Below are 21,447 nucleotides of genomic sequence, written 5' to 3'. Positions count from 1 at the left end.
CACACCACACACACACACACACACACACCACACACACACACACACACACACACACACACACACACACACACACACACACACCACACACACACCACACACACACACACACCACACCACACACACACACACACCACACAACACGCAAGGCAACGAAAAATGTAAGCAACGGGGGATCCGTCGGCATTAATGAACATGCCTGCACGTCAGAGGAAGAACCTACACATTCCATAGTGTCCACGAACAGCACGAGCATCAAACTGAATACCTTGCTATTTCCAGCCCGCCTAGTTGGGCTTCATTTTCAGTTTAACCACCGGCTGTTTCCGGCCACGTTGACATTCATGCGGCGGGTTCTTCCTCCGCGCGACGCCTCGAGCAGCTATTAGCCTTACAGCGACGTGCATTGGGGGCGTGCGTTCCGGACACATTACTCAACATTACCCGCACTGAGATGGGAAACCGTTGTCTTGCCTCCTGTGCACATGAGATTTACAAAGCAATGCCGTGTCAAGCACCACCGGTTGTGCCCTTTACTCGACGGTTGAAACGCCATCCAATCAACAAAAATATCGCGGCATGATAGCAACGCCGCGCAAGTATGATGAAATGTTTTAATATATATATATATATATATATATATATATATATAAATATACATATATATATATATACGGGTCAACTTTACGGAATTTTTTCGGCTTGTTTGATCCCTGTGACGATCGCCAGCAATAGCCTCGGGTTTATCTTGGATCGCAAAAATACCTGGCCATGCCTAATGACTAATAACAGGTGGCCCTGTGAGATCAGCCAAGAATTCAAAGACGCAGTTGAAACTTGTGTAACAGAGTTTATTTTTGCCATCGATGTTGCTTCAAACAAGTCAACAGAATGTCCTACGGCTATGAACAATCTACAGAAAGTCTTGATCGCCATTCGAATGAAGTGAAAGAAGGGAATGGTTTCTGGGGTTTGAAGTTTAAACTACTACCTCTGAGCTTAGCGTAACATCTGAGCTTATTATTAGCTACCCAGCTGTTTGCCACGTAGCGACTAATCCGGCCAGAAAATATCCAGACGAATCTCCGCTTTTTTCCGGCGAAGCGCCCTCATTCTGTTCTCCATTTGTGTTGCGACGGTCATTGCGCATTTCCCACCAATAGAAAAGTTGCCATGCTGCCCACTGGCAGCGTATGGTGCAGGCGGCGGGCCCGCGGTGACGTGCTGTGTCCCAGTACTGTCACACTGTTGTCACGGCCCGCGGTGACGTGTTGTGTCCCAGTACTGTCACACTGTTGTCACGGCCCGCGGTGACGTGTTGTGTCCCGGTACTGTCACACTGTTGTCACGGCCCGCGGTGACGTGTTGTGTCCCAGTACTGTCACACTGTTGTCACGGCCCCGGTGGCTCGGCTGCACGGAGTAGGCGAGCGGCAGGTGCAGGCGCTGCTGCGTGGCCCAGATAACGCACGAGCTCAGGCTCGCGAGCGACGGCCGCACGCTGGCGTCGGCGTGTGGGACAGGGGGTGGGGATGCAGCGGACGGCGCACGGTCGTCGAGCCACGCACGGTCCACACTGCGCCGCCCACGGCAGACGTCGGACGTGCAGGTGCACCAGCTCCAGTGCGCGCAGCCTGGCGGGGAAGTGCAGTGGCAGTCAGCCGCCATGTGGCAGCTGGCAACTGACATTAAACGTGGAGCCCGCTCTCTATCGCCGAGCAGTATTGGCCTTCGGCACGACAGCCGTCTGGCAAGCCAACTTCTGGGCGGATTATGCTGCTCAATAGGCTGCAGACTGGCAGAGGGTCCGGGACATCAAACACCGTCACACGCGTCGGTCAAAGCGGCAACGCATCTCGAACGCTCTCGAATGTGAGGGGAGATGCCGCCAAATGCGAAAGGCCAGCAGGCTCCGCAGTGCATCCGGAAGCTCTGGAAATTCCATTGAGTTTCGATGAGACGTGCGAGCTGGCAACTGCGGTCCAAATGGCGGTCATAAAGCCAACGGGAGGCTTATCGGAGATGGGGGCCTACGCGTAGGCAGTTGAAGTCAAATCGCCAGTGGGCGCATCGCTTAGTTCAAATACCCTTAAAATATCCTTCAGTCTCCAAAGCCACGAAAAAGGGAATTCGACCGGCCAATCGTAACCAATCGACCACCAGACCCATCAGATCCATGTCGAACCGTCAGGTGTACGGCATACGAAAACGCAATCCATTTGTGCGACAGACAAGGACTGCAGGGGCTTGTAAGCGTTTATAAGTGTTTGAAGTTCACTTCCCAATATTTTTGAGAAAAAGATTGCACACAATAATCAGGGATTTGCAGCGTTCTATTACCGAAAAACCGTAAAGACACCCCTTTGATTTTCGCTTTGATGGCTGATGTTTTTGATGATCCAGTTGGCCACAAAACTTACAAAGTTTATTTTTCCCTCAAAGACATAGAAAAGTTCATGCCGACGGATGGCTTTCAACTCAAGCAAATTCCGAAGACCTGGCATTGAAGACCACGCGCCCTTTGTTGCGTTTTTGCGTCTATAACGCATCACTAAAACCCTGCATAATAGAGTACACAATGCGACACTCGCCTCTCTTACAATGCTCTTGCGAAAGAGATTGGGCCGCCTGAAGGATGATTTTACGAGCGAGGCCGGAGGCCGAATGAGTCTGTTGGTTAAAGTTTTTAACTTCCAATGATCTAGTCCAGACGGCACGCTCCCTAGACGCCAATGTCTTTGCATCCCCTCGGTCGCAGTTTATGCAGCATTCAGCAACAGAAAAGGCAGTTCCTTGAAAGTTGTGCTGCGTGAATTGACCAGGCACCTGCACGTGAGCTGCCTGATCCACAGGCCTTTTTGAAGTGCTGCATTATCGCCAAGATTTTCCTCCTCGTCCGATGAACATTACAAACGGAGCATCTTCAAATTGAAAGAAAAGCTGAAGAACTTGGTGTAAATCCAGTTCGACTGCCGAGAACCCAAACATCGCATCGATATATCGGACTAAGGGATAATGACGGATGGAAAACGAATAGCCGCATTGGCAAAAGCGTGGTTCGGTTGTGTGCGGATGGCTATGCGCTCTCGTGCTCAACCTAAACTCGCCCGTATTGGGGCGTTTAAGGGGCGCCGTCAACAGTCGTCAGCCAGAGCAGAGAAAGACGTGAATCCTAGTGCACCGCACAGGCGAGTGCAGCAGCTACAGCCCACTAACTGATCCCAAAACTACCCGACCCATTGGTGCGCGATGTGATTGACGGGAAAGTGGCCGATGCCATATCTTTCGAAGCCCAGCTCGAGAACATGACGCTGTAGCCTGAACCGACGATGATTGGGCGATGAGAAGATGGGCAGGAGTGTAGCCCCGTGTGTTGTGACCCGATGTCCACCCGGAATATGTACTTATTTTACCATACTTTGACCGCTCTCACCAAAACAAAGCAAAGGACTCAGCGATTTCGTCGATTAAACTTGTCCAGTCCGACCAGACTCATAAAGACCCATTCTTCAGCCACACTCTCTGTGGCATTTGCGCATGACTGCCACATCGGAAGAGCTCCGCCTGTCAAATTATCATGCGAATGAGCTTTCCAGCGCATTTATCACGCCCGTTGGTGTCGGTTGCCTAAGGCGCGCGTTTCTGTTGACTCAGATTTGGACCCCATGTACGTGGCGACAGCTGGTAGCTCTCATCTGGAGACCGCCCCTCACAGGTGGAATCTGCCGCCACCTCATTCGTTCCAAGCTGCACGAGGAAGCTTGCTGATTAGTTGAATATGTGAAAAGTTGTGACACACTCCTTCCTCATTACGTGCCTTTTTTCTAGTAACAGTCCTCTGTGGCGAGAAACTCTGCAAAATGTGGGCGTTGGAACCTGCCCGCAAGAAGTTTCTAATTGTTAGGAGTAGGAAGTTGGGCCACACTTTCTGTATTTAGTGTTTTTTGTGTTGTCTTTTTCTGCTGTCTTTTCTTCTCTTTCATATTACGCTATAATAGCTGTGCCAACATTTTGCCTTGTTGGGAACCCAGTTGGTGACGAATATTACTAGGTGGTATTCTAATTATGGCAGCGTGTAGTCCATGACGTTGGGGCGAAGCGGCGCAGCAGCGATCATTTGAACGGTATTCGTGACTTGCCGGGACTGCAAACTGATTTTGCCACTAGATCGTCTGAACACCGTAGACAAAATGAAGGTAGTTTTGCTGTGATCCAATACCTTGAGAAGGGTCCCACCGGCAGGCTAATGCCAGACACCAGGCACTGGTACTTCCATTATGACAGCATATTAGGCATAGCAGCATTGCACGACTATCGTTGTGCAAAAAGAAAGCCTTCGACAAAAAGATGGACGCCAGATGATTCGGCCGGCGCGCGGTGCGGAGTCAGCGAGCCGCGCGTGGCGGCCGCCCGGCCCCAGCCACCGAGGGGACGAGCCCCCGCCGGGGCGGGACTCAGTCGGGCGCGCTGTCGCCGGGCGGGGGCGCAGCTCGAGGGGCGCGGCGGTCGATACGCCACGGCCGACACATCAGACGGGCTCGAAAATGACGCACCGAGAGGACGCGGCTACAGTCCCACCATCATCCAGATCACACTGGCGAGCGTTGACCTGAACGCACGGGCAGAGCTTCCCGTAATAGACTGAGGCGTGGAGGCCCGCCCTATCCATGGCCCTTCAGACATTATGTAATAAGCATTGGGGGAAGTCCTAACTTATCCCCCATCAGAAGCTTTAAAAGAAGACCTTCCACACAGAAGGAGACCCTCCATGTCCCCGGGGATGTACAAGATTGTTAGCCGGCCGTTAAGTGAGCCGACCCTAAGAACAGGCACCGGTCTAGGGCGGCCGTCGGTGCTCGCCCGCGCCACAGCTGCCCGCAGCTCATGCAGACAGCAGCTGTCAGGTCTTGACGCCATCGGCCGGGTACTGCTGATGATGGATGAGTAGATGGCCAAGCTGGACAGGGCCCTGCCAGATATCGTCTGCGCCTTACAACAGTATCGCAAGTCCAAAGTCGAGTGCGACGTTTGCATTGCACTGTTTTCTTGCCTTGTTCCATCAGGTTCATGGCCATGTCCTTTGAGGTGACGGCGGAACAGCTCTGCCTACCACGAATTTAGGCCCTCTTCTCGGGAGCACGTTTCCAGAACTACTCCCAAATGCCATTCGGTCATATGGACGTCCAAGTTTGGCAGATACTTAAACAACTTTACAAGACTGCCACCTCCCTACTCTCTCGGGAACGGCTCGCAATCACTGGACAGTGGAGAGTGGATACTGGATCAGAGTTCCTGAAAGTGCGCATGAACGGCCAAATCGACATTTTTACTTGACTGGCATGGAAGGTTTGGCTGGCGCTGTGGTCATGACAAATCGACAAAAAATCGGTCGGACACGACCGGCCGTGTCGTAGCATTGTACGACAAGACAGAGATATATTTCCGGATGTGGGTCTGTCTGTAAAAAGACCGGAAGCATTCATCCGACGCGCTTTGGAATCGAGTTTGGGTGGTTGGGTCTGTGTATGTGCGATAAGATTCCGTAATGTTGCAGTAAAACCACTTAGAATGAGTTTCTAAAATAACTTCACTAGCCAGAACTCTAATGGGCTGAACACGGTCAGGAAATCTAACGATATTACGGAGTGATATCGTTAGATTTCGTTAGATCAAAATAGATAAAAATGAATGCGCTTAACTGACAAATGACGGATACGGAAATGGACTAAAAGGCAGCCAATGGACCGTCAAGCAAAAGTAAACGAGTCTCATCAATTCGGGTGTTACTTGTTAAGCTGGTGCCCGGAAGCAGTTAGATTTTAAACAGCCATTGAATCTGGAGAAAATGCTGTCGCTAGTTCGCTGGTTACTCCGCTGGTTTCGTCACGCAGCGAGTGACAGGCGCAGAAACCTGGGCCAGAGACACATCAGCAAGAGAGCTCCATTCCCATCTTAGCAGTCGTATTTCTGGGACGGAAACAGGCAAAAGTCTGCACCGCGCGGTCACGTCACGACCATGCGCAGCACGTCAACACATCCTCCCTGCTCTTCTACAGAACGTACACTTGCTTATGATTGATTGTTTCTTTATTCAACATCACCGGAACTGGAGGCTGAACGGAATCCCTGCAAGCGCCGGACTGTTCATATCATCTTTTGATCGCGTGTTTCATCACGCAGTGCGTCCTCGTTGAGTACAGTAACCCTATACTCTAGAGGGCTGACGATCCGGCGAAAATTGTAGGCCATCCACTGTCACACGACATGATTTGGCGCTCGCAAAACTGCGCGAGGTGTTACTTGGTGCTCGCGCTCATGTATTGTCGTCTACCGGTGACCCGTCCGGGGTGAGCCGCACGGTCGACGTCGCCAATGTCAGGTCATGTGTGCGCCAGACGCTGCAGTTTTTGGTCGCGTATACCACGATAGTTCACGAACAAAGATTAAGCATTAACCGTAACCGTATGCAGGTCAGATCTGCCATTACGGTTTTACTTGTGTTATCTCTCGTCTCATAAGGTTTATGTGGGGTGCCCAAGTTTGCCTCGTAAAATATCTGGGTCCCGAACACTTTACCGGATGACCGCGCCGGCTCGGCTCCCCCTTGTCAGTCCACCAGCACGAGCTCGCAATAGGCCTGCTGACCATGTGAACATGAGACACGACAGTGCGAGGGCGGGGTGTGATGACATCCAGTGTGGAGAACAGAGCTATTCAGCGGCGGCGGACACTTCCCGCGTCTTTCCCTCTGTCGATCAAATGACTGGATGACGCTCGCCGTGCTGGGAGGGATTGTGCGCGTGTCGACGCTTCGCCGGCTAGCGCTCGCGGACGCACCTGTCCACACATCGCCGAGCCGCCTCCGCCCTTTTTGCGTCCAAATGGAGAGCTCTTTGCGTCCGGGCCAGCCGATATTGCATCAGCGCTGCGTCCCGCCGGAGGCCATTTCACGCGTCCGCGCGATGGCGCACGTTGTCGCCAAATGGTGGAACGGTGTCCTCCGGCCTGACGCGGCCTCTGGAGACACGGGCTGGCCCGAGCTGGGCGGACGAGCTGCGACGCGCGCGCTGGGGGTGGACGCCAGCTGGGCCTGGCGCCGCTGGCTGGCCGCCGGCAGTGGCGGCCGTTCCGACGCAGCCGGCCACCCCACGCCTGTCGCTCGATGACGCATGATCGAGACGCTGTTGAGCAGAGCGTTCGCCTTGGAACCGTCAATATTGGAATTGATGGAACGGTTCCTCGTTCAAATAAAGTAAAACAAAAAAAAAATACTTAAGTTAGTGTGCTTTGAAACCAGCTTTGCATTCAAAGGAGGTAATTATAAAATGCTGCACGTTTTGCAAAGGGAACTCAAAATAGCTAATTACATTCACAATAATTTTCATCAGTAGAGAAAACTGCATGAATGGTCACTGGGGGGTGCCATCAAAGGCGCAGTGGTTTTGAACTTGGGCCACAACAAGTCCGAAACCCAGCATGCGTGTTAGGGCCTACCCAAACAATACTTTTGGAAAAGCGTAGCTCCATAGGGCTGTTCTGGTTCCCCAATTCAAGACGAGGTCGATGGTGCTATCTTTGTCAAAAATTCGTATATGCCTAGAAGGTCCTAAAAAAGAGCTTAAGGTTTGGTAGTTTTGAGCCGTTATTACCTGAGGCCGTCGGCAGTGCGTAATAATGACATAAACATCGACTTGAGCACTTAAAACAAAGCCCTTACCACTCTCTTATCATGCCATTTCCACATTTCCGATCCTTACATCGACGAAGGCGGGTAGGGTAGGGAGGGAGCAGCAATGCTTAAATATGAGAACATTTTAGTAGCGTTGGTATAGGTGTCAAACAAATCCTTGCATTACTTAATGAATCGGATGTAAAGTGGTGGGAGGCCATTTTACTCCTCTTTAACCCCATCTGACCAATCTTTCACTAATCTATCCTCTGTTTCACCAAGAAAATAGAATAATCGAGTCATGTAGAATGACAACATGTCTGCAAAACAGGCCTTGGCGGTACATCACTAATGCATCGAAACACTATAATGAACACATCTGGAGTCGTTCGTCCCTGCTCATGTGTATCTAGTGCACGCTTTCTGAAAGTGCCGATCTTCTTCCGGTGAGCTCCCGTCTGCTGCACAAGCCCCGCAGCCGACCGCCGCCGGTTGAAGTGCCTGCGGAGATGTTAATAAGCGATACACCTTTCTCTGCAAAATCACTTGTAACTTTTGCACACCGCCCAAAATCACGATGAAACGGACAGCCGTCGTTGGCTACCAATTCATCGATTGGCATGCCTGGCCGACGGTCGATCCTTGGATCCAACATCGATCCTCTTGAGCTGGAATACCAGCCAGGAGAGGTCTACCAGATCCGACCCGTTCCGTATCTTAGGAGACGAACGGTGCAGCACCATCAAAATCCTTCGTTGCTGGTAAAGGCAACAACATCAAAACTATGGCTGCTTTTTCATTAGCGCTGACGTCACCCGAAACCAGACGAACTCGACCATCTGGGGCTTCACATATGTCCAATGGCGGCACATGACGGCTAGCGCTGTTCCAACGAGGAGCCTCTTAACCGTTCGGTAGTGCAGCAGGCTTGGGTACAGCCTCAGGTCCGTTCTAGGGTCGTCAGCGGGCAGTGTATCCGGATGGCTGTCCGCCCCGATGTCCCCTAACGCGCCTAGGCAGGACCTGAAGCCGTGCCAAGACCCACTGCGTGGTCAACAACAACGTGGTTGAAGGAGTGTTGGCCGTGGCGCATCTGCACTTGACCTATTGGAGGTCCGAGACAGTCGCGTTCTGTCTGGTGACATCAGCCATGATTAAAAAATAGCAATAGCTTTGGCGCCTTTCTCTATGCCGGCGGCGAATTAGTCTGAGGATGGTGCGCCATTCGTCAACTCAGAGAGAATTAATTAATCTGGTTTATGGGTCCTGTTGGCTGATATTCCAGCTTATTCAGATCGAAACTAGCTGTTGGCTAATCAAGCCAATTGATGCGTTGAAATCCAACAACGACTATCCATTTTATCTTGATTTTGAGGGGTGTGAAAACGTTACACACGATTTCGCAGGGAGGGTGAGCAAATGATTGAGATCTTGGCAGGCATTGCAGCCGGTGACAGGATCAGCTGCAGTGTCTTCTACGGAGGGTGGAAGCCCGTCGGCAAGACATCAGTGCCTCGATAAGCGTCGTGCCCTGGACCCGCTTCGTTGTGCAGTGACGTATAATATGTGTCCGTAACGACCCTTTTACGTAATGATTATGTGGTGTGAATGTCTCCTTGCTGCATCGATTTTTATTTCACATGGCTTGACACTTTCTGCTCTCCTGGTCGAGGTAAACAAAGGACAAAGGTCAAAATGAGCTCGGATGGGGCTAATAAAAAGGTCAGATGATTTTACACCACATTCGTATGCAACCGTCATGCCACTATCCTTGCGAGGATTCGTTTGGTATCCATTTGGATGCAGTTCAAAATATTGACACCTTTAAGGATTGCTGCCCTCCAAATCTAAGAATCGATCAACTGCGAAAGCTTTTCTATGATGTTTTTAAAAGCTAGGACGTTGGCGGTGGGTAGCCTAAGGTTACCTCAAGTTGCCACAGGCATTACGAAGTGGCGCGCTTTAACCTCCACCTACTGAACTCCATGCGGACAAAGGAAAACTAATCAGAGGCGACGAAATGAGAGTCGACGCACTAGACCCAGTCTTACGAATCAACCGCAAGAGTTAACTTGCATTAATGTGCGTTAGATTCAAACTATGCATGAACAGAAAAAGTCGTTAATCGTGAAATATCAGCTAAGAGCACTCCATCCGCCGATGGCGAAGCTTCGTTCGTTCGACGCGGAAACCAGGTTTCTCTTTTTAAGAAGTTTTTACAAAATCGCTGTTCTGTACCATGCCTTCATTACATTTTTACCAGCTCGTTCGGGCTCTCTTCAAACGTTTACATGCCTGCTGAGTCGAGCTGTGACTGATGTTGCCTCACGTGGCGGGAGCCTTTGATGCCACAGAATATTGCTTGTTAACGGCCTATGCTCCTGCAAAATATCTATCGAGTGCAGTGTGACAAGGCTAGCATTTATGGAATCTGACATCGGGGTTCCTGATCTTTGTTATTTAGCTTTGTCCGCCTTGTTATATTAGAATCTGCCGTTTTTCCAGTTCGGGATGCCTGAAGCTGTGCACGGAGGGCATTCGTGGCTCAGGGCTGCCGATATATTACCAGCGGGCTGGCCAACCGTCATCACCCCAACCGCCGCCAGCCACCGCCGACGTCCACCGTCTGACTCGAACACAGCAGGTAATCCAGCTGGCATCGCAGGCTCTCACCGGATGTCTCGAATGCAGCAGGTAATCCCGCTGGCATCGCAGGCTCTCACCGGATGTCTCGAATGCAACAGGTAATCCCGCTGGCACCGCAGGCTCTCACCGGACGTCTCGAATGCAGCAGGTAATGTCGCTGGCATCACGGGCCCCCATCGCCTAGTGATGCTCTCTGTCTTGAACGCATCATGTAATGCTGGCATCACATGCTCTTCCCGCTTAGCTCAAACGCGACAGGAAATGCCACTGGAACCACAGGCTTCCACCTCATGGCTCAGACACATAAGGTAAACCCACTGGCGTCCTGTCTCCCACCGCCGGGCTCGAACGCGGCAGAAGCAGCTGTCGACGTCCACCCTCCGCCAGACTCAGCCACGGGAGGAAATCTCAGTACTGTTGCAAGCACCTATGGTCGAAATCGCTGATTTCACAGACATCCACGCGCAGCCTGCATAGGCCTTAGTTATGGTTCGGTCTGAATAAGAGCCGTTTTGGTCAGCCATGACTGACTGGAACCCAGCAGGCGGTCTCACACCCAGGCTGGTTGCGGCTAGCCGGTTTTTAGGTCGCCCAGCCACCGACCCGGCACCATCGGCCAGCCGGCATCCAGATTTTAGGACCATGGCTGACTGATAATGACTAATGCTGATAATACATAATGCCGGGTCTCAGAATTCGTTTTACTTCTGGTGTGGAATACACATGCATCGTCAATTTTCTAGATTTAATCTACCGATAAATTAAGAGCTATCATTCAAAGATTCCAAGAACAAAGTCCAACATTTCGACAAATTTCCTGCGGTTCGCCAGGTCCTCATGAAACTTCTCATCGTCTTGCCAGACAATGAAGTAGCTGGAGGGCTGCTCGCGTAAACATAACCACGCCTAAATATCACTGGTGTCTTTCTCTGTTACGGCGCAATTTTACCTAATCAAAACTCAAAAATAGACCAATCAGCATAAAAGTTACCGGTGTGCGAGTTTTGAACTCACCGCCCTCCGTGATGGTCATCCCCATGGCGATGAGCGTAACCCCGCCTTGCGTATTGCCGAGGTCCGTTATGTTTTGATGCCAGTTCCTATGGTCATAACACGAAAATCGCCAAATCTGCTTGAAAGGTACTGCAGTCCGGACTCCATCAACCCCAGTGACGGCTATGCCCAGCCGCATGATCGCCTGGGTAGCATTTCGTAACGCTTTTAAATATGTATAAAATAAGAAATATGTATAAATTATGTGTATGCATAAAATAAAATAAAAAAAAATAAATATTTTAAAAAATTGAATAATGTAGAAAAATTACCTTCATCACGTATAGAAGTAATCACTTTTCTCCTACACATACAGTTAGTTTTCCACCAGCCTCGAGTTTTCTCTCGGTTACGTCTAGGGGCTCTCCGATAGGATCAATGGTGGCGTGCATGTGTTTCAATCATACGAAATCGTTAAATCCTATAATTGCAGTATATGCATAGAAGCGCTAATGGAGTGAGCTTCAGCACGCCACAGATTTTTCAACAGCTCGCCGAACTCCCCACGGCCGTCCCCTGCGGCTAGCCAGTCGATCGGCGGAAAGTCCGCTAGCCGGCTACCAACTCAGCTATTAGCTCGAAACCAGCCTCGCTTACTCACATTACAGGTAGCCACACTAAGAGCCCGTCTCCACCGGAATAGATGGCCATTTGCAGTGGAAGGCCTGGCGGATCCCAGGACGTTTGATGCTTGGGATGGAACTTGACGTATATTGAAGGGACTCTGAGGTCTCACTCAGTGGCCCTGTAGTTTGGTATGGCGCCCGTGACCTTTGGAGGTTGTGTATAAAGAATCTCGGTAAAATCCCCAATTACCGCATCATTAAAACCACTTGTCATTGATGTAACCACAAATACAAACTAGACGCTGGTAGCCTCCGCCTTACAACCAATGAACCACATCTCACTTCAGCGTCTGTAACCCGAGAAGACCACGGCCACGTGCCTAATGGCTTATCTCTAGAAGCGCAGACAAGAAATCATGAGCTGCGCTGTCCGAACTGCGTGGTCACTCGATCAGAGGCCAAAAGCTTTTGCAAAGTTGTTACAGATGAAAGTAAAACAGGCGATACAAAAGAAAGGTGGAAATTACAAGAGGATGTTATGCCACATCCTGCCCTGCGTTTCACTTCTCGCTGACTTGCTGCCGGGTGGATACATCGCCCCTCTGTCGGAGCGGCAACAGTCCCGCGGAAACAAATAAAGGCTCCGTCGCTTGGCAACGAATAACCTCGCCGGAAAACGAAGCCGAGGGCAAAAACAAGCACTCGCGGTAATGCAGCCAGCGAAGGTGAGTTTACGAAAGAAGTACGGCGCTAACTTGACCGGCATAATCATATTACTCTGGGTAAACGCATTACCCAGGTGGCCTTGGTGCTGGCGATTCCTCTTCGGTGGCGTTCGTGTAGCTAATCGGAAAGCGTTCAGCCTGGATACTTTTTACGTTTCACCAGCCATTTGCCCCATATGGCAGCCGGGCGAGAGGCGGATGGCTTATCTCTTTGTTGGCGCTCGTCACAGTGCTGCCAAAGTTGCTTTGTTGGCGCGTAAATCGATAGATGGCGCGGCGCGGCCTGTACTCTCATCCGGAATATGAGGGCAGAGGTCAGTTTGCCGCGCCCGCTGCTCTGCATTGCCCACGGTTATGAAGGGCACATACGGGACTGGACACCCATTGTCATGCGTTGGAGCCATGTCTTGCGTTTATTGCATAACATGATTAGCGTAGGTACTGTTCCAAGTCGCACATTTTGGCCCCGCATTAATCCCATTTAAAGGTTCCAGGTAACGAGCAGAGGTCAAAAAGCGCGCTGGGCTGTCTACCAACAGCTGTTTTCGGGCCCACAGCATCTCTTGCCAGCCCATTCAAGAAGAATGGCTGTTCAGATTAACTTCTGAACATTTTTAGAGTTAAATTATATTCTATACGCATGAGCACAAAAACCAATAATAAGCATTCTTAACTTTCATTACAAACAACCGGAAAATGAAGGTATTCTTGGTGTTAGCCAAACCTGTCTTCGCAATCATTTTTCATCAACCATTTTGCGGCATCCATGCTTACCATCTTCTTCCCGCACCCAAACCATAGTTTGTCAACAAAGCAGGGCTTGAGCCATGATTGCTGACGGTTTACCTATTGAGTTTTGTTTTTGGCATACCCTCGAAGAGACACACATCATATTCACCCCTTAACTTTTCGACGTGATGGGTATGACATCCTGGGCTCATGCGTCTGGGCCTTTCACTCGCGCGATGCGAAGTCAAGAAAACCTGGGCCTAACCGTTAATGAATAAACAAGGGCGGGTGGACAAGGTCTTCTAAACCCCACTCCGATGCCCCAGCCAAACGTTCCGGACTTCCCAGCAATGCCCGTCACGCAACGACTTTTTTCATTGCATTGTGTGATGCGTGCAGCATCGGAACAAAACAGGTAGATTTTTCTTCATCCACACACTTACGGGTTGTTTAAAACTTTGATTGATAGCTCTTCTTCCAAAGAGCATTTATTTAAAATTGATGTCATAAGATATCGTCGCATTATTACCCTCCCCCCCCAAAAAGAAAAACAAAAAAATGATACCGGGTGCAAATTTCGCATGGGTGATACCCCGGCCGAACACCATTGTAAGTTGACCATTCCACATTAAGTCCCTTGCGAACCCTGCTCCTGTTCCGTCCGGGTGCTCCTGGTCCTGTCTCCTCCAATCCTCTGCCCCGATACAACCTTCGCCACGCCGAGGGGGAGGGGACAAGAAGGAGAGCGGGGGCAGAACCAGTGGAATGTGCACGGGGAACGACGACTGTCCTGACTGTTCCGGAGGGGGAAGGGGAGGACATGTAAATCGGGTAAATACGGGGAAAGGCACGGGCGGTGAATATGCGCTGGGTGGATCGGGCCATCTGAGGCGTAGCCGTCCCCGGGATCAGGTACCCAGAGGGTTGACAGCTCGGTCACGAGAGAGAGAAGAGAGAGAGAGAGAGAGAGATATAGCAGAGATAGAGAGAGATAGAGAGAGAGAAGAAGAGATCGAGAGAGACTCTAGAATCAGAGCTATATAGATAGAGAGAAGGAGAGATAAGAGACCTCCTCTATCTATATCTATCATATCTCTCTCTCGATCTCTCGAGCGATATCTATCTATCTATCTATGAGAGAGAGAGATAGAGAGGGAGAGACTTCGCCTGCCGCCGCATACGCGTGTGTGCGGTGGCGCAGTGATAGTGGAGCCACCACTGCTCTCACTGGAGCCAGCGGAGCAAACCTAGTTGTGTATTCTGCAGATGCGTGGTTTGCGTCACTTCAAATATTATGCTCCTCACTAATTACCAGCTATCACGAAATACATTATTGCGTTCTGTAGTACCTACATTTGATCCGCACCATTTGGAGCGTAAGAAACTTAATGCGAGGTTTGCACGGTTCGAGTGCGAGAGGATCACGATTTATAGATGAGAAGATACAGGCATGTATATTTGCAAGTTGCAACGATTTTTCTCGCATTTGTTCTCTCGGTAAGTGGCATAACATGCCATTATTGGAACCCAAATATGATAGTTTTTATTGTTAAAATTGGGCTTAAGAATAGTGTTCCACTGCTGCAATCTGAGCACATGCTTTCATCGAAGGCCAAGCGAGCAGTATGCCCATTCGAGCATACCTGTGTGCAATACAGATGCAGCTCCCGTTAAAGATCACGCTACCGGCCCAACGTCACAAATGTTACGTAATGATCGCGTGGGCTGAACACTTGGTCGCAGTGCAAAAAGGTCGTGTAATATCCTCAACTGGTCAGCACAAATCTGCAGCTTTGGTCGTACCCACTTTAGTGAAGCATTCGACACCAATGCTATCTTGCGTGCATCAGATGTGGTGTGTGTATAGATGTTAGCCATCTACTGCATTTCCTTATAGAACAGCAATAAGAATTAAAATATGTGGGCTCAACATGTAGCCCTAGGCTGGTGAGCTATGCCCTTTTATTGCAATGGGGAAACGAAAAAACACCTGCTAGCCTAATAACAACACTGTGTGTAATCTACATCATAAACGTAACTTTAGAAGGGTTATACGACATCTATTTAGGGAAAATGGGACCAAAAGCTTCCAAAAATAGTAATGTAAGCAGATATGTTGCGATTTTTTGGGGACATCTATTCATTGCAGGACCAAAACAACCCATTTTGTTTACGAAGTAAAACATTCCTTGCAGCACAAACGTTGAATAACCATATCTTCAGAAATAGGTGGCATCCTTTTGAAAAAGACTGCGATGCAACCCCAGATATTTCCCATTAACTACCACTGCGATGCGGTGCTTGTTCCTTCCCAGAAAAATCGACTGGGTTTCGCGATGCAATCATCTTTGCAATGCCTTTGATCTGCACCGAAACAACGCTAACCAGAAAAACTGGTCCACTGTAACAGATCGGACTGCGAAATCAGAACATTCTGCAACCCAATGTGATATCTATTCCGCACCTCATTAAATGAATTGCCAATCATTCTGCAGGCCTCATACAAGAAATGCAATTAAGATTCTGCAATGTTGCAGTTTAGCCCTGTGCATCCCTGCACGCCGCACGGTCATGATGGGGCAGACGCGCAGGACCGCCGATGTCTGGCTCCACGTGACCGGAGCTCCGGGTCCGCACAATCTCTTAGCCAGCTCTATTCTTGGGTGTGGTACCCAATGTGTTTGTGGCACATCCCCACGTCCCCGTGGCGTATTTGGCTCCACAGAGTAAGCGTTCGAGCGACGCAGACGTGGTGTGATCGTGACGCAGGGCTCGGTACCGTGGGGCGGCTTCACTCCCAGAAGACCTCCCAGCGGCCTGGCCATACAGACCGTGGGGCGGCTTCACTCCCAGAAGACCTCCCAGCGGCCTGGCCATACAGACCGTGGGGCGGCTTCACTCCCAGAAGACCTCCCAGCGGCCTGGCCATACAGACCGTGGGGCGGCTTCACTCCCAGAAGACCTCCCAGCGGCCTGGCCATACAGACCGTGGGGCGGCTTCACTCCCAGAAGACCTCCCAGCGGCCTGGCCATACAGACCGTGGGGCGGCTTCACTTCCAGAAGACCTCCCAGCGGCCTGGCCATACAGACCGTGGGGCGGCTTCACTTCCAGAAGACCTCCCAGCGGCCTGGCCATACAGTCAGTCAGTCGAACTATGTCGGTGGGCCGGACGGCGTGGCATTGGAACACTTTACTTCTGCTGCAACGCACAGTTTCGTGATAAGTTTTGCTCAAAGCGAGCGCCAGTGATTGGCTGGTTCCGAGGCCGTAGGACTTCGTTTCTAGGATTTACGCCAGTTTCAACATCCAATATTAATAAATGGGGTTTTTAAGGGCGCGTCGACTGCAGCGGTCCTTTAAGGCCGCTTGATGTTGCAGAGTTGACACAAGTGTGATGCTGCCTCTCGTCACATTCATCTTGGCTTGCCCTTATTTCACTATAACCGAGCTTCTCAAAGTGTGCCTTCCACCCGCCCTTGCAGGACGGAAACATTACCCCTAGATCATCACTGTCCAGGATATCCTCTACCTGCGTAAGTGCTGTTGCGTCGCTAACATGCATCAATCGATATCATCACCTGATGAAAATAAGTAGTAATACAAGACCCTGCGCCTTTGGACACCTACGAAATTACTTGGCCATCACAGTGTTGGTCGCTGCATCCCTGCAGTTGCTTGTTTGTTATGTTAGCTTGTTAGTTGCATTATCTCGTGGTACACTTAAACATGGAAGCTTGCGTAAAACTAAGAACGGCATGCTTGTACAAATGTATAGATATTTTGATTTTGCAATAATAAGCTATGCAACGTGAAGTAACGTGCAACGTTATGCAACGGTAAGTTAGTCCATTTCCGACGTGCATATATTACGCACCTTTGTACAGTGTAGGTTCTCCACGACATCCCAGCGTATATGTCGATGTAATGTCCTTCAGTTCAGTCAGTGCTTATATGTAACCGCACATAATGTGCATTTCATATACAATTTGGCAATTCAGCCAGCCGTACCACGCCCAAATGTAAGTTTTCGTTCATATTAGGTGACGGAGCACCGGATTTCCGCGTCAGCGCTGTTAGCTCATATCGAACGTCGTTGCTGATACCCGAAGCGACAGCTCAATTTGGCCACTTTCGTGAACCCAAACCAATTAGTCGTTTTTAGAGCATGTTTGTGTACATATGCGGCTGTAGCAGAAAATAAAAAAGTCGCTTTCCAGTATCTTGCACATCCTGCGAGCTGCTACAAGGACATCGAGCGTGTCCGTAGGACAAAGTTTTTGGGACCGTATGCTTTTAGCACCAACTCCTAACTCCACAGGTGCTCGCCAACCATGCGTGCCCTTCTGCGGCTGAATTTCCCTGCCGTTTCGTCCCATTAGGCAGCCATGATGAATGCATGACCTTAGTCCGAGCCCGAGTCAACTCAGCGCGGACCAAATTAGTCTCGTAAGCGTCGTATTTGCATCGCCGTCCACAGGGCCCAGTTCTGCAGTCTTCTCTCCACTAAGCCCCACAGTTCTGCCGCAATCTTCCCAATAGCTGACTGTGGCACTTTGTCCCGCCTCGCCTCGCAGTCGCATTGGGACCAGTTATAAACGTGCTCACTGCCTTCGTCGCACTGCGTCTGACCCCTTGCTTCCTCGGCAGCCGCCGGTGGCGCCGCCTAGCGGCAAGTGTCGCATCCCACCGCCGCTGGAGTCGAGTGTCGGCCACGAGGGCCAGCGCTGGACCGACAACGTCGTCTACATCTCGGGCTACAGTCCAACGCTGGAGCGGCGCCGTCAGCCGGGCGCGCCGCCGGCGGTGGCCGCCGAGGCGCAAGACGCCACCGCGTACCGCACGCTGCCGTCAAAGCAGAAGCGCCTGCAGCAGTTCTACGCGGCGGCGAGCAGCGCCGAAGTGGGGCCGTGCGCACCGAGCGCAGGTCAGCCCCCCCTCCCCCCCTCCCCCTTGCCGCCCGGTGTCTGCCTCGCGGCTGGACTCAGCGGCGCCGGCCCCTCCCGGTTGTCGGGGTGGCACGGTGCCGCGCTGCAGCAGAGCGTGCGCTTGACCCCCCTGCTAGAGCTTTCGTCCTATCGTGCTCTGGGTACGACATACTGGATATTTGCACGCCTTCTGCGAGCGGATTGCAACGCAGCCAGGTGCTGTCAGACGACTATTCCGAGCCCCCTCGGTTTCGAGTCCCGCAAGAGCAGCCGCAAGGCCTCGTCTTCTGTACGGACGGGCTTTCCTCAGTTATACGGCATTGGATGTGGCTACCACTTGGCGGCCGAATGACTGCACCTTTCGTTACTTTTCTTCTAAAACTTAAGTTAAAGAAATTGTTTGCAGAGGCCAGAAAACTTTGCCCCGCCAGACCAACGTCATGGGGGCCTGCAGATTTAGCGGTCATTTTTCCAGGAGCCATGTTTGATGTTTGCAGTTCGTGTTTGCAGTGCCTCCATAGGAGTCCGATAGAGTTCGACGAACTGTTGCTACTTTCAACAGAGAGATAGCCTAGCCGCTAGAGAACGATATCCAGAGCGTGCTGAAATCTAGCCTGCACACATGAGATATTGGTGTCAGCAGGCGAGGTCAGTCCCGAGCGTGTCGACCTCATGCTGCTGGACGAGGAGATGCGCACTCGCAGCCTGCCCTCTTGGATGAGAAACAAGAACAGGGGCAAGCTCCAGGACGCCAGCCAGCATCCTGTAAGCTCCATTGTCTTGTGTGTGGTGCAAGTAACGAACCTATCGGTAAAATCATTTCGTACTGTTTTGAAAGGTGGATCTTGCCCGGCTACGCTACCGTCACCTCTTATACGCTACATTATTGCGTAAGGAAGTTATAAACATGTAATGTGTATAAACAGTGTTTTTTCTCATTAAGGAGCATTAAAAGTTAAAGACTGTGTTAATTCTGCTGATCTTTCTAGCCATTTCAAACGTGCCCGTAACGTAATAATCGGAATCTGTCGGGTCTGTCGGAGGGATAAAAGCCTGCCTTTTCTGCACCCAGCTGAGCTTCAGTCACAAGCAGCGCAACCGGATGGGCAACGACGCGGCGTCGGTGATCGCACGCGCCCGGACGCAGTACCCGAGCCGCTCCGGTCAGGAGCCCACCATCGTTTACGACGTGCGGACGGCGCTATAGCGGAGCCCCGGCCGGCCCGGCGGCGGCTCCGCCCGAGGTCTGCGGACGGCGCTATAGCGGAGCCCTGGCCGGCCCGGCGGCGGCTCCGCCCGAGGTCTGCGGACGGCACTACAGCGGAGCCCCGGCCGGCCGGCGGCGGCTCCGCCTGAGGTCCCCTGCTCAGGCCGAACCCCGCTCAGAGGCGACTGGCGCGCGCCTACGACGTCACAGCAGCGCCCGGAGGTGGCAGATCGAGCGAGAGAGGACAGTGAGGTTGTGTGCTGGCACACCTGTGACGTCAGAATAGATTCGAGATGACACGCGCCTTCGGTGAGACTGGGGTGAGGTGTGAGCAGGTGGCGAGCAGGTGAGTGTGAGCGATCTGACTCGGGAGCGCGGACGGTCGCGGTGGGAGACTATTGCAATGTATGCAGTCATATCGAGGTCTGATGTGTGTTGATTGTCTCGAGTCACGCAGTCTGGCACCAGGCACGGGTCCAAGCTATGCCACCGGTCTTCACTCAGCTCATAGCGTTGTGTGACGTCCCTCCTCCGGCTCCATGTTCCTGCTCCCTATCGTTGTCTGCGCCTGTCGCCGACCACCACTGGCCGGCGACCACCACCTGACACTCCCCCGGCCGGCACCCCCTGCCCTGTCAAACCCGTCACCACGGGGCCAGAATTGGCACCTCACTTATGTTGAGCAACCCAGACTCGACCCGTCCAGCTCTGCCGGTGGACCGAGCCTGGGGCCCGCCCCGGCCCCCGTGCGCCCCCAAATAAAAGCCCGCCCCGACAGCCCGGCAAGCCCGGTCCGAGCCGGTCCGGTCGATCGGATCAGGCTGAGCCCTTCAGAAGGCGGCGTCGCCATCAGGCCTGTCTTCGTCACGTCCATCCAGCGCCCGTTACGGGCTCGTTGTACGCCCCGCCGCGAGGCATCGCGCGCAGCACAGACCGTCCCTCGCGCATCCCGCCCATTGCGCCGCGTTGGTCGTCACACTTCGCCGACCTGGGACGGGCCTGGGTGAGCCCGCCGGCTGGGCTGCGGTCCAGATGGGCCGAAGCGCCGCTTTTCACTGCCCTTGAGCCCGTGTGGGAATGAGGGGCGGCGCAGCAGTGGCGTCTGTGACGCTCGTCGGGGTGCTCTGCGTGGGCTGGGTCTTATCTGGTGCGGCCTATACGGACCTTAAGCGTACACTCAGAGTTCAGTTGCGGTCGCCGACTTTCGGGAGGGGCAGGGGGTGTGGGGGTGGGGGTTGTCACTCACACCCGTATCAGACATTCCGCGCGGTGTTTGCTGGTGTCTGGGCTCTCGGGCCTAACAGGATGACTGGCGAGGCAGCGGCGGCGTGCAGCCTGTGATCAACTCGAAGTATGTGGACGGGAACAACGACATGGCATCCATACCGTTCTCCAATCCAAACGAAACGCAGCGCCTGAGTATCAGACGCGAGCAGTCTTGTCCAGGCACGTCAGCAGGTCCAGTCAGCAGTCTTGTCCAGGCACGCAGCATGTGGTGCTGCCGCTTGCCAGTCGGGGTACGAACAAAAATACACAGGCGCGCACCGAATCTGAGCACTTGTCGATCCGCAGCTCCGTGGAGCCAGCTTCCGCCGCTGTCTGGTGATACGTGCAATGAAGCCGGACCGGGTATGGGCGGCCTGGGACTCCGCGATTGTGGTGAGACAGTATTGCCGCGTTGATCGGATGACGTCGGATGTTTGAATGATTGTTGTCTACCGAGCACAATGTCAAGTGCTTGTTCATGGCTTGTTTATACCTGCGGTTCTAGCTTTGCTGTATATGTTGATATGCATGTGTGCGCCCTGTTTCACATCACTTGTCGAATAAAACGCGCATTGAAAGTAACATCCATCATGCCGACTTGCCTTTGTAAAATGTCCCGCCACGTTTTCATATTACTTCGTCATTGGATGGTCAGAACAACGC

General features: G+C 52.0%; 1 protein-coding gene across 1 annotated transcript in view; it reads left to right on the top strand.

Annotated features, from left to right (window-relative positions):
• Positions 1-20,714, top strand: part of LOC119101680 (uncharacterized) — a 23,715-nt gene extending 3,001 nt beyond the window's left edge. Inside the window, exons 2-5 of the mRNA XM_037225093.1 lie at positions 10,171-10,309; positions 18,034-18,310; positions 18,955-19,076; positions 19,384-20,714. Of these exons, the coding sequence (XP_037080988.1) occupies positions 10,171-10,309; positions 18,034-18,310; positions 18,955-19,076; positions 19,384-19,518 (673 nt within the window). The 3' untranslated portion in view covers positions 19,519-20,714. The remainder of the gene's footprint in view (positions 1-10,170; positions 10,310-18,033; positions 18,311-18,954; positions 19,077-19,383) is intronic.
• The last annotated feature ends 733 nt before the right edge of the window (positions 20,715-21,447 follow it).

Source organism: Pollicipes pollicipes, unplaced genomic scaffold (genome assembly GCF_011947565.3).
Source record: "Pollicipes pollicipes isolate AB1234 unplaced genomic scaffold, Ppol_2.1 Scaffold_4881;HRSCAF=5763_pilon_pilon_pilon, whole genome shotgun sequence".
NCBI lineage: Eukaryota > Metazoa > Arthropoda > Thecostraca > Pollicipedomorpha > Pollicipedidae > Pollicipes > Pollicipes pollicipes.
This window is presented reverse-complemented; position numbering and strand designations above follow the sequence as displayed.